This window comes from Lissotriton helveticus, chromosome 1_2 (assembly GCF_964261635.1).
Source record: "Lissotriton helveticus chromosome 1_2, aLisHel1.1, whole genome shotgun sequence".
NCBI lineage: Eukaryota > Metazoa > Chordata > Amphibia > Caudata > Salamandridae > Lissotriton > Lissotriton helveticus.
In genome coordinates this window covers 58,748,297-58,761,544 of record NC_136058.1, presented here as the reverse complement: position 1 = coordinate 58,761,544, position 13,248 = coordinate 58,748,297, and the positions used below count along the sequence as shown (strand labels likewise).

The 13,248-nt window shown below is 50.1% G+C and overlaps 1 protein-coding gene across 1 annotated transcript in view; it reads left to right on the top strand.

The window, feature by feature from the left end:
• Window positions 1-9,449: 9,449 nt before the first annotated feature.
• Window positions 9,450-13,248, top strand: part of CTH (cystathionine gamma-lyase) — a 204,559-nt gene continuing 200,760 nt past the window's right edge. Inside the window, exon 1 of the mRNA XM_078668721.1 lies at window positions 9,450-9,695. Within this exon, the coding sequence (XP_078524847.1) occupies window positions 9,540-9,695 (156 nt within the window). The 5' untranslated portion in view covers window positions 9,450-9,539. The remainder of the gene's footprint in view (window positions 9,696-13,248) is intronic.

Below are 13,248 nucleotides of genomic sequence, written 5' to 3'. Positions count from 1 at the left end.
ACATTTATTTTTATAGGTAATAGTTCCAGGCTATGAACTAGTCTCTAGTCCTCTATGGCTGACAACACCAAACATACTTAAGTGTGAGTTACATGTAATAGTGGGATTAGTACACATCTGGTGGGGCCAATTCCTAAATCACCAGCGTGAATATTACAGAGTACAGACACTTCTCAGGAACAAATGAATACTCTAAAGAGTACGTTCCGCGGGCGTGGCCAGGGTGGTGGAGTGAGCAGATGTGTTGCTCTGGTGCTTCCGCCAACGGCCCGTTTTAGCACCGGCCTTCGGCCATTTTCAAGATTGCTGACCTGAGCACTGGGGCTGTCCTTGCTGCCAGACTTGCTGGGCACTCTCCTGGTGCGGTGGCGGAGCTTCTGAGAGTGTAATCTGATGGCGCAGGGTGAGCTGCTCCGAGACGCGCTCTTCCAGCGAGGCCGTGTGGCCCTATGATCCTCGGAGGTGCGGGGAGCTGACCGGATGGCAGAGAGGTGCATCCAGGGTGCCCGATTGGAACGGCGTCTGGCGTGGGTGGCTCCATGCCACCGGGAAAGAGATATCGGGCAACCGAGGCCAGGTGAGGCATTGACGGGAGCCCCGCTGCAGTGGAGGGAGGAGGCGGGCTGCATCCCGCCCGCCATTTTGAAGGTGTCTCTGCCGGGCCCAGCAGCTCGCAGGGAAGGTAGAGGGCCCAGCGGCGTATCCGGTGCCCTCCCGCAACGCACTCACCGAGGGGGGTTGCCCGTCCCATCACTTGCAGCCCACAGTTGCACGCCGGCAGGACGTGTGGCCGGGAGGCCATTCATTGCCAGAGTGGAGGAGTCGGGGGGCCCCAGGACGTAAGGGAGACACCAATCGGAGCTTGCTCCTCGGGGACCAGCCTGCGGTAAGCCTGCATTTGGATAACCCATGTATCGGCGGGAGCGTAGAGGCTGATTATTTTCGCCAGCACTGCTTGATTAGACGCGGCCGCCATTTAAGCCAGCTGGAGGCGATGATACGGCCTACTGGAAACCCTGTGGCCTGACCCAGACATCACGGCTGGGCGAGTCCTGAGGGCGAGCAGAGGCCAGCCCGTTTTGGCGGGCCTACCGGAACATTTGGTTTCTGGGACCCCGGTGGTGGCGTGAGGAGCACCATACACCGGCCGCAGAGAAGCAAGCCAGGAAAAAGCGAACAGGCCCGGTGTTGGTGGAGAGTCCTGTAGGCCCAGTAGAACTCTCCCACGCTGAAATCGGCTGTCGCTAGGCCCAGCTGCGGGAAGACCGGCCTCATAGATCTTCATAGGGAATAACGACAAAAAGGGACTGGTTAAGCCAAGTGCCTCTTTTCAAACGCGTCGTTGTGGTGGGGAGGAGCAGCAAGGAAGATAGCCATTGGGAGCCACGGGCCGGCCACGGTCCAGGAGGCTTGATAGCGTGGGGCCGCGGCGTTGACCCTCCTGGAAGCTGCTTGGGGGATGGACGCCGAGCCCCCCGCTGGTGTCGATACAGCTCGTGCATCACCCCGACCCGCTTGCCTATGTATTAGGACATTCGTAAGCGCCAAGTGTGGAGGAGAAATCGGACATTGCAGCACCCGGTGTCCCCAAATGTAGTAGGGTTGGTGTGGGGACTGGAGCATGGTGAGCTCAGGGGCTCTTTGAACTTGGTTGTGGCACGATATGTCCTCCCCCCAGGGACGCAAGGACAAGATCCTGAAGGACTTATTTGCGAAAGCGCAGGCTGGTCAATAAAATACCGACATGGCGGCGGGCGCTGCCTGACCAGCACTGGAGCGGGAAGATGGCATGGAACCAATCACCAAGGCATTTCTGAAGTCTATGTTTGTTGCACTGAGGGAGGATATCCAAACACTCAAACGGGAGTTCACGGCGGAAAATTTAGGAGGTTAGCAGAGACATGGATGGCATCGGCGAACGAGTCGCCGAGCTGGAAGACAAGAGTGACGGTAGGGACCCGGAGCTAGCGACACAGCAGCAGGAGGTCCTCAGGAATCATGATCTGCAGGTTGATCTCCAGACTCACCTTGCCTTGAAGATCTGGAAAACCGCTCCCGGCGCCACAATATCCGAATCCGAGGAGTGAAGATGGACGACGACTCGAAGGACCCCTTCAGGTGTACGAGGGAGCTCTTCAATCTCATCCTGGGCAGACCTCTCAAGGCGGAACTGCGTTCAGACCGAGGGCACAGTGTGGGCCCTCCGGGAGCCCCGTCGGCTCCACCGTCGGACATCCGGTCTGTGTGCAGGACTACCGCACCAAAGAAGATATCCTCCAAAAAGCGCGCCAGGTGCACCCCCTAATGTTTTGCGACCAGACGCAGGTTCTCAGCAGTCAGCTCTTGAGACTGTTTCCGCGGAACTGACCAAATCCCAACCTGGCTGACTTTTTTGGCTACAATTGGCCGGCTAACTGATTTGTTTGTGCTCGGGCTGCTGGTGGGAGGAGGGCTTTCTAATTGTTGATGGATTACCCCAACTTGCCTTATTTCCAATCGTCGAGGGATGATGGACAATATGTTCCTGTCTACTTTCTTCAATTGTTATTATTTCTTTTTGGGGATTTTTTTGGAAGGGATCCAGTATTCCATGTCCACTTTCCTTTCCAGGTTAGCATTGCCCTACATAACCATGGTACCCTGAGTCAACTGACCACTTTGCGTTTCTGTAGCACCAGATTCTGCACTTTACCTATGCCTTTGGTCTTCTCAGCTACCGTGAATGCCTGCCAATACGCTTAAGATACTAACCTTAAATGTGCGGCTCTTAACAACTCGGTGAAGCGCAGAGCTCTTCTGTCATGCCTGGAAATGCCCAAGCAGATCTCTGTCTACTGCAGGAAACACACCTTTTACCAGGGATTGCCACCACCACTGGTATCGGAAATTTCCAACCCAATTTTTTTCCTCAGGCCCTACTAAATCAGCGGGGGTGGCTCAGCAGTTTAAGGGGGAGGTCCTACATAAGGAAGCCAAAATTAGGGGCATGCTACTGGCCTATAGATTTGCCCTAGGTAACTTCACATTCATTATTGGCTCCCTATACGCCCCGAATGATGGGCAAGAACAATTTCTGCACTCCGCCCTCACCGAAGCTACAGCCACGACAGACCGCAACATCCTTCTGGGGGGAGACTTGAATCTAGTTTTTGATAACAATATGGATAGATCTTGTCTACGCACAGATCAATCGGGCGCCCCTTCCGCAGAAGAGCTGGCCCGTCTGTGCAATCGGGGTTTAAGCAACTTGTGGGGCAACTTCTACCCTCAAAGCCGAGAATACTCTTATTACTCCAATGCACATAAGACCTACGGTAGGCTAGATTACCTCTTGGCATCAACACCAGTACATGCGCTCACGGCAGGGGTTGAAATAGGAGTTGCACACTCTCAGACCACGCACCGCCACTCTCACCCTCCCACCCCTATCACGGCCCTCCAGGGTATGGCATCTTAGAGACACTCTCCTGCACCGCGAGGAAGTGGTTAAGCTTATACAGCGATCCATCACGGATTACCTCTCACATAATTCCAACACCGATACAGCCTTTGCAACACAGTGGGAAGCACTAAAGGTGGTTGTTCGGGGGGAGTTCATAGCCATTTCAGCCGCAGATAATGTTGAGTGCAGGCGTAAGCTGGAAGAACTCACCCAACAAACTAGAGAGCTGGAGCAGATGCACCAAAGTACGGGAACCCCTCGGGTGTGGCGTCAGCTTAAAGCCGTGCGCCAGCAACTCGCGGCACTCGACAAGGATAGAGCGGAATTTTCAGCCTTGCGTTTGAGGCAAGCCTACTATACAGGGGAAGACAGGTGCGGGTGCCTTCTCACCCACGAGTTATGCGAGACCCGACAAAAACAGGGAGTCCAGGAGATTTGCCGAGGGGATGGTCAGCGCGTCTCGGAGGATGGAGACATCGCCGAGGCATTTCGCATTTTTTATGCCAACCTCTACGTTTGCTCCCCGCTGGAAAGCTCCGATGGGGCCACCTTCCTTGATTCCGTTACCCTGTCAGCCCTGACTAAAGCCCACGCCAACTAGCTTGACAGAGACATTCAAACGGAAGAGATCATCCCCGCCATTGCTCGCCTCAAGCCGGCAAAAGCCCCCGGACCAGATGGCTTTTCTGCTATTTTTTATAAAACGTTTTGTGCCCTGATGGCCCCTCTCCTCACTCAGCTTTTTAATTCCTTTGCTGAACCCGGGGCGATCCCAATAGATCTCCTAGAGACCTCCGTTGCGGTGATCCCCAAACCAGGGAAAGACAAGACCAAGTGTAGCACATATCGCTCTATCTCCCTTCTTAATATAGATCTTAAATTGTATACAGGGATCCTAGCTGCCTGCCTCGCACCACACAAGCATGGTCTTATTGACCCGGATCAGGCAGGCTTCATCCCGGAACGCAAAACTTCAGACAACACGAAACATGCCCTGCATCTCATCGAGAAAGCCACGTGTACGCAAGAAGAATATATGTTGCTCGCTATTGACGCCGAAAAGGCTTTCGATAGAGTCCACTGGCCTTATTTAGAGCAGGCTTTGGAGCAAATGGGGATAGGAGAGAAATTTTGCATGTGCATCTTGAATTGTTATAAGTTTCCGACAGCTACAGTCCGCGTGAATGGACACGCATCCTCCCCATTGAGAGAGGCACAAGACAGGGTGCCCTCTGTTGCCCCTTCTCTTTGCCGTCTATATGGAACCTCTAGCCCAGAGGATACGGCGCAACTCAGCAATTACCCGTATTAAATTTGGCGGCTATATACATACGATCAGCCTATACCCGATGATGTTTTGATATCATTATCTAACCCAAGGGGTGCGCCACCGACATGACTAGCGGACTTGGACATCTTTGCACGGGATGCAGGGTTTAAGGGAATACGGATAAGTCGGTAGCCCTAGATCTCTCCCTGACGCAATGCACCTGGGAATATCTTCAAGGTTTACTTCCCATTCAATGGGCGACAGACACGATCCTGTATTCGGGGATTTAGCTGGCTTCCTCTCTTTCGACAGTAGTTGCTACTAACTACGCGCATCTGCAACGGAAGATTCATTGAGAACTGGGCAAATGGAAAGATTACCCTCTCTCATGGCTAGGCAAAATAGCGGCGGTCAAAATGTCCAGTTTACCCCAGATCCTTTTTCTCTTTTGTACTATCCCTCTCCGACCGTCTCCAGGTTGAATACAGCAGACGCAATCAGATCTTGCCCAGTTCCTTGGAACGGTCGGAAGCCACGATTAAAGCAGACACTAGCGACACTCCCTCCGGAAGGGGGTGGGCTCGGGATCCCTGATCTCCAGCTTTACTTCCAGGCGGCCCAACTGCGGCATCTGGTTGAGTGGAGTCGCTGGGAGTCGGAGAAACACTGGTTGTTTAAGACCAGGCAGTAGCCGCCAGACCCTTGCAGGAAATACCCTTTCTATGCAAGCGCCATAGACCCCGCAATTTATACGCCTCATATATTACGCGAGTCCCCCTAGAAGTGTGGGACCACACTAATATCAAACACGACCTCACCACCTTCCCGCCTCCGCTCACCCCTCTGATGGACAACCCCGACTTCACCCCGGGTACGGACACGGTTGCCTTTGCAAGATGGAGGCCCGCTAGAAGGCGATTTCTGTACCATATGTATGATGCCGAAGGAGTTATTCCGTTCCATCAATTTAAGCAGGAATATTGGCTACCTGAAACGGAGAGACTTCGGTATTTGCAAGCATGGAATTGGACGCTCCATGACCAAGTCTGCGCCGAGGCTGATAGACGTCTTTCCCCTTATGAGCGGTGGCTTATTACACGCATGTCAGATAAAAAACGAATCTACGATTTTTACAAGATGCTGCAGGCCAGACATGCTCCCACTTACAATTCCAGCCGAGTGCATTGGGAGAGGGAACTGTGCAGAACGCTCAGTCACAAAGAGTGAGAGGGGATATACTATCGGGCCCGACATTCAGCATTTCACATGGGGCTCACTGAAACCCTCACAAAGGTAGTAACATACTCGTATTATAGCCCGGAGCGTCTTCACTCAATGGACCATATTTCGGAAGCGACATGTTGGCGAGGCTGTAACCAGATAGGAACTTTGGTACACCTATTATGGGAGTGTGAACGTATCCAGCCTTATTGGTGATAGACGAGGTGGACAAACACTTCAATACGGAGATTCCACGTTTCCCAGCATATATCCTTTTGGGTCTTCCAAATCCTCTGACTTATCCACTGCGATCCCGTAGATGCCGGCAGATGGCAATTGCGCTGGGTTCGGTGCTGCAAAATATACTCACTCACTGGTGTACCCCCAATATCCCAACCTTCATAGGATGGTTGTATCGCCTGTGGCATGTTCTCGGAATGGAGAAGCTGACATTGACAGTGGCACGGGAGGGGTCCAGGTATGTTGAATTGTGGCAACTCTTTCTGTCCCTCTTAGCCTCTGAATCCCGGGAGGTCACCTGTCCCCGGTACCTTCGCTTACTGCGCGTCGATGATCCACAGCGGGCGAAGCAATGATTGAGGTCATGTACGGTTTAAGATAGCTTAGGTAGTGGAACACGGGCAGGGGGTGGAGGAAGAAGGGTGGAGGGTTTTCAATATCCCTTTTTCCCCTTTTATTTTTATTTTATGTAAGGTTTTCCTGCTTTGATACGCGCCCTCTGTTATGCTTGCGCTCCTGGCCTGACCTATTAACTCATATGCTATGCAATGTCAGTGGTTTGACAGCTAAACCTGCATGGCAATGTTTGTGTGTGTTGAAATTTCAATAAAAGATATTTAAACCATAAAGAGTAAGTACCTACACTAATATATTTCCAGTTAAAGCACTGGGCAGGGTACCATATTCTTTGCTGGTCATCGTGAAGAACTCGCTAGAGTTCTGTGGGGGTGGATTTTATTTATTTATGCGGTTCTTTAACACATACTTTACAAGAAGGTGTCAGAGCGCTTTACAATAGATCCAGTTAGACTACATAATGATTTCAGTGTAAATGCAGTGCTTTAAATGGGCCGGTACTCACCGGTACTGAGTACCGGCACTTCTCAGTTTAACCCCCCTGAGTACCGGAACTTATTTTTCGGGAAAGGAGAGTACCGGTACGCCCTGAAGTACGGGTACATGCAACAGATCGTGCTTGTTGAGGTGCCGCTCTGGCTGGCAACAGCCTGTGTATTTCTGCGCTGGGGGGCTCCTGCAGGGTTAGGTTGTCATCAGGCGCGCACGCCATTGGGATCAAAGGGCCTCAGACACTCCCTCCCCTGTCGTGTGGCAGCCCGGCTGAGACAGCTTCCAGGGAGCAATCACAGCCGCACCCGAGCATTTCACAGGTCTTTAAAAGACCAATTGCTTTTTAAGGAGGCTTTGTTGTTTCTCGCCCCTTCTTAGATTCCCTGCAGCTCCACTCTGCATACTGCTGGAAGAATCAGCCCAGTACACCGTTGCATTGTAGACAGAAGGCGTCCTCGATACACTTAGGCGGGCCACATGTTGGTATATTTTGGTACCACCCGAGGGGCTGCTCTTTGTGTTATTTTTCTGGTTTAACCCCTTTCATGCTCATGACGAGCTTAGCTCGTCATGAGTTGCGCCGCTCGCATGCTCATGATGAGTTCAGCTCGTCATGTAACGCGTTTTTTAAAAAAAATGCCGCACAGCGTGAAAAAAGCCGCCGCACGCATGCGGTTAAAGAGCAATGACGACTTCTGATGTGGGATGCTGGAGTGGGTGGGTGGGGGGAGAGGTGAGGGAATTGGGCAGGGCCCAAACCTGCTGGCACTTCACATGGGCCATGTCCATGACTATGGTTAATGTGCTAACATCCCGGAATGTATGTGGTCTCAAAGGATACTCAAAAAGATACAGAGTGTTATCCTATCTTAAACGGTATCAGGCCTGCATACTTATGTTGCTGGAAACGCACCTTTTGTAGAAGGAGATAGAAAATCTAGGTCATTTGTAAGGTGCTACATACTCTAACCATAGGAGAGGGGTAGGGACATGGTTGGCGCCAGGCGTACTCCTTGATAGGTGAATGGTACATGCAGACCCCATATGGTAGCAACAATTAGATGTTTGGAGACAGGAGACATCATCACCAGAGAGACAAGGTGTTCTCATACTATCCTCCTGTACACAGGGGATATAATCGTATAGATTATGTGTTGGGGAAGACAAAAGATTTGGACTGGTATGCTTCCTCAGCCAACCTAAATAGATATTTGCCAGACCACTCACCTATAATCCCGACTCTCTACGCTGGGTGGATTAGACTGAAAATCCTGTTGTGGAAATTGTGAATGAATGTGCCTGACGGGTGGTGCTTTTCACACATACATTAAGGGGTACACTCTGCATTTTTTCTGTGCAAACGGGTGTACCTCAGTGACTAGAGCAGTGGAATATGAGGCTTATAAGGTTGCGCTGCAAAGAGAGGGCATGGCACGAGTGGCTGGAGTACGAAGACAACTAGAACGAGAATTAACGGACCTAGAGAAGGAACAAGTGAGTCTGGGGAATCGCCCTACGGCGAGCCGGATGGGCATAGGCAATTATTGAACACCGCCAGACGGGTGGGCGATGTAAAGGCAAGGCTGGACAAATACGCGCACACACACAGTACTGACAGAGGGTGACAGATCCGGATAACTGCTGGCATGGTTGGTGAACAGGGAGAAGCCCCATATGTGTAAACTATCCCTACAGGCATGGCTTTAAGTCCGAGCACCGGCAGTATTTAGGAATGGAAAGTTTTAAACCACTATCCAGGACAATGCAAGGACAACAGGAATACTCAATAGAAGTGTTTTTGCATCATCATGTCTCGCCCCACCTCTAACTCCGCCCACTAGCCACGCCCCTAGCTCAATTTGATGAGTACCTGCACTTATTTTTCCCCATTTAAAGCACTGTGTAAATGGATTACATACAAGATACGAAACAGATAAATGCTTCTAAACACAAAAAGAAAACAGTACACTGTTGTGTACGAGAGGTGTGCAGTTTAGACTAATGCGAAAAGAACAATTGATAGGCAGAATACTTAACAATGCCAAACATTCACCCCAGTTCAGAGATCTCGGCCCACGGTACTATTAGTGAGGGGCATTTTATCGAGAATGGCTGGGTCAGAGCCCTGTGGGGTTTCTCATTTGGTTGAGGGTAAAGCAGATGTGGAAGGAAGTGTGTGTGCTCTGGAGGGAAGTAATGACAGATCAGATTAAAATCCTAGTACAGCCCAGCCAGGGTGTTCTGTCTCAAACCCTGGGACTACGTGCAGCGGAGGCTGCTGAGAAAGAGAAGAACGCCCCACGCAAACATGCTACGAGCTCCAATCTGGCAGAGCACCGACGTTGCAAATATTGTCAATCCTGTCATCTGAGCACTACGCCCCCACCAGCAGCCAATGAGAGGCTCCGGGGCGGGGACAGCGGAAATACAGCTTTACACAACGTGCCTGTGCAGCCTCAGTCTGCTATAGACCGGCTTCTGGGGCACCGTCGGCATTTCCGTGACCTGACAAGCACGATGGCTGCAGAGGGGGGATTTCTGCCCGGGTTCAAGAACTTCGCCACGCAGGCCATCCACACAGGGCAAGAGCCCGAGCAGTGGACGTCCATGGCGGTCGTGCCACCCATCTCCCTCTCCACCACCTTCAAGCAGCATGCGCCCGGGGATCATGCGGTATGTGGCTTTCGAGACAGGGCTGCCAGGGGGCTTAGACGGCGTGCCAGGAGGGATAATGCCTCCTATCACTCCCGGCATTTTGTGCATAGCCAATGTATCTGCTTACAGCGTAACATGAGAGAGACATCACACATCCCCAGTTCATTAAGTCGACATTTTATTTTAATGTTAGTAAACACGTCAGGAATCCTTCTTCGTTTGCTCAGCTGTAGTCTTGGCTGGCCCGGCCGCTGGCAGAACCTCTGGGATTGCTCAGCACTGGTCTGCGCGGGGTGGCTGGCTTCACTGGAGCGTCCCATGCCCGGAACCCTTCCACACACACACCACAGTGAGGCAGCTCTGGCACTGCAGTCTGTCTAATGTTGGACACATCCCAATAGCTGGCTTTGTATTTCTGCGACTGGGCAGATTTATTTTGCACCTCTCGTTAGCTGTAGGCGCTACTTACCTGAGAGTGGCCAGTTTTATTCTGTATCCATCCTTTCTACACGCCCCATCGGTTCCCACCCTCGCGAATGGCTTTCTGTGCTGCACTTTCCATTCAGCTTTATTCTGTACAGATGAACACACGCGTGCTGCTCACCAGTGTAAGCATGCGTGGTCAGGCTCCCACGCTTACCTCATCCTGTAGTCTGTGGCTGCTCAGTGGCCTCGGTGGACTGCGGTTTGAAGCAGCTGTCAGTCACCACTGAATGATGCAAGAAGCGCCTCCGGTGGCAGCGATGTTGTGACGTCGCAGTGCTTGCGATCTATTCTGCCACTGTCATGGTTTAGTCCTGGAAATACAGGAAACGTGTCTTTAGAAAACCTGTCACGGGTTGTGCGTTTTACGACATGCCCGGGAGTGAGGTGTTCTAGCACAAGTGGGACAAAGGGAAGCCTCTAAAACACCATGTGCTTTTACACAAGTGGAAATGTATGCAGAGGCACAGGCAAGCTATGCCCTGCCCACGTGCTGAAACAGATCTGCCTGAAGGCACTGCTACGGGTGGGGCTGGGTTGTGGGACAAAGGCAGTGATGATATATTTTTTTAACCAACATCCCTAAAGTTCGGAATGTGTTTTTTACACATTGGTACTTTCGGCAAGCCATCTGATTTAGAGTGCTTCTAAGCGGTATTGGTAAAGGTGGAGGTCTTTAAAGATGTTGTTGCTTAAATGCGTTAATCATGATCCTTCTGTAAGAGATGCGGTCTGTGCCTTTGGGGGCGATGCCTAATACATTTGGACTTGCAAGCACACCTTGCTTGACTGATTCATAAATTGAGCCCCCCCCCCGCCTTTACAAAGAGAGTACCTTAGACCACCGAGCAATAAGGCATCTTAACACTCTTGTTGTGAGTCATTAGCTGTAAATACATTTGTAATACATTTGCCAAGGTACATGCAAAACCTAAGCAGTGCCTGTAATTTAAATTACTAACTTTTACTCTGTGGTTCTCTGGTTACAGGCTTTCAGGCATCACTTAGTAGCTGTAATGTCTAAAGCATTTTCTGGGTGGTCCTATTGTAATATTTATATAGCTCTTCATTCTCCCGCCACAATCCTGAAGTGCTTCGACTTGTATCGGATGCCTGACCCCTCTCGCCCCTTCTGAGTGCAGGATGGAAATGGTGTTGTTTGTACGTTGGTCTCCAGGACATTGTGGCTGAGATTTGATTAACATGGTGATGGCAAGGCGCACTTTGTGTCGCTGTGCAGAAGCATAGGATGTAGCAGACGATGTGTGAGTAGACACTGCTGTCGAATAGGCAGGTGCTTAGAAGCTACAGAATCAGATGTAGATTTTGCTGTTGACCTGCATCATCTGGGCCCACTATGGCATATGGAGGACGCTCATCCACCGAGGGAGTATTGTATGGAGTCCCCGTGATGCAACTCTGTACCTTCTCATTGGAGGCATCGATAAGCTACCAAAGGACTACCATATAGAGCCCACCAAGCAGCGATAAAGGTACAACCCATTTGATGCTCATGGTAATGGGGTGGATGGGGGTGAAGGAAAAGGCAGTTATTCAAACCCGCTGTTAGTTCCAGGCCCTATTATCCCAAACTGGGGAAATGCCACTGGAAATAGTGCTTAACCTTGCCAATCTTAACTTGAATACCTGGACTTGAGTTCTTGAGAGTAGGGGTAAAATAGCGTTGGAGATATTGGTTACTTAACTTGTTTGGAGGGACTTGGATAGATAGCTCTGGTCAAATGGCATAGGAGCCAAACAGGCTCACCACAGTCACCGTGACACTGTTTGGCCCGGATCACAAAAGGAAGAATTGACTAGAAACTGTCTGAATACCGAAACAGAAAAAAATGCAGATTGGGTGTAAGGAAGGATCATATTTTATATGGGTATACTGTTAATCCGATCCGTGCTTTGACTGTCCTGTGGACTCCCCTTACTGTGTGTGGTCTGGGAGAAACACACACAACATGAGATTGTTCCTGGCTCTCTGTCAACAAAGAAGTCTATCTTAGTGTTCAACAAGACAACACAGGCAACTCAAGCTTTGATCTTATTGTCACAAATGTCACTTAGAATTCCTTGGTGAAAATGGCCCCTTTGTCAATAACTTACCCATGTACAATTCTGTACATTACAGTTGGGGTTGCCATCCTGCACCATCTTCAAAACCAGCTGCATCATTTACAAAGCTATCACGAACAGCACCCCTGCTTACCTTGCCGAAAAGTTCACCATCTATGGAGGGTCTCGGCACACTTGCAGCCAGGACACCATCAGAATGCATACAAAGTGTAAAAAAGAAAAAAAAACATTGGGCCTTTTCCATCTATGCACCCATGAGCATCCATGAATTAATCAGGACCGTCCCAACGCTGCTCTCATTTAGGAAAGTTGAAGACTCACCTCTTTAAAGAACACTTTATTACAATACATTAACCATCCACAACCAAGCTTCCTCTCCTTTTTACTCATTGAATTTATGTTTGTCTTTGACCACGTACAATGCTCCACTACTTCTTGGCTAGGTTCATTCTATTGAAATGCCATATACATACATACATAGATTACGATCAATGTCTTTGACTCAAGCTGGGTCAGTGCTGCAAACATTTTTGACAAAAATTGCTCCCACTTAAAACTCATGGATGGGGCTTATTCGCTAATCTATTTTCACATCTGGGTAATATCCCATTCCTGAATAACCTAATCAGACATGGACTTTGCCCGTGGAAATGTGATTTGCTTCTGCAGACATTTCTGCCAAAATGTTGGATTTTACATTTGAGCATATTTGCTCTCATAGTTGATTTAAGCGCCTACCTGGGGGTGTCCATTCTGTGTCAACCAGCATATACTTGTTTACACCCACAGACTTGCATGTTTATGTGCATTTATGTAACATTTCCAGGTGGTTTCCCAACCTGGGTATTCTTGTAGATTTACTGATAGGAATAGGAAAGAACAAAGGAAACTAGGACATGGGATACAGTACATTCTGACTGGTATTTGGAGGTTAAAGCCTCAGATTAGAAGACGTCAGGCATGGAAATTGTCGAAGACCGCAACAAAGAAACTAACATAAGAG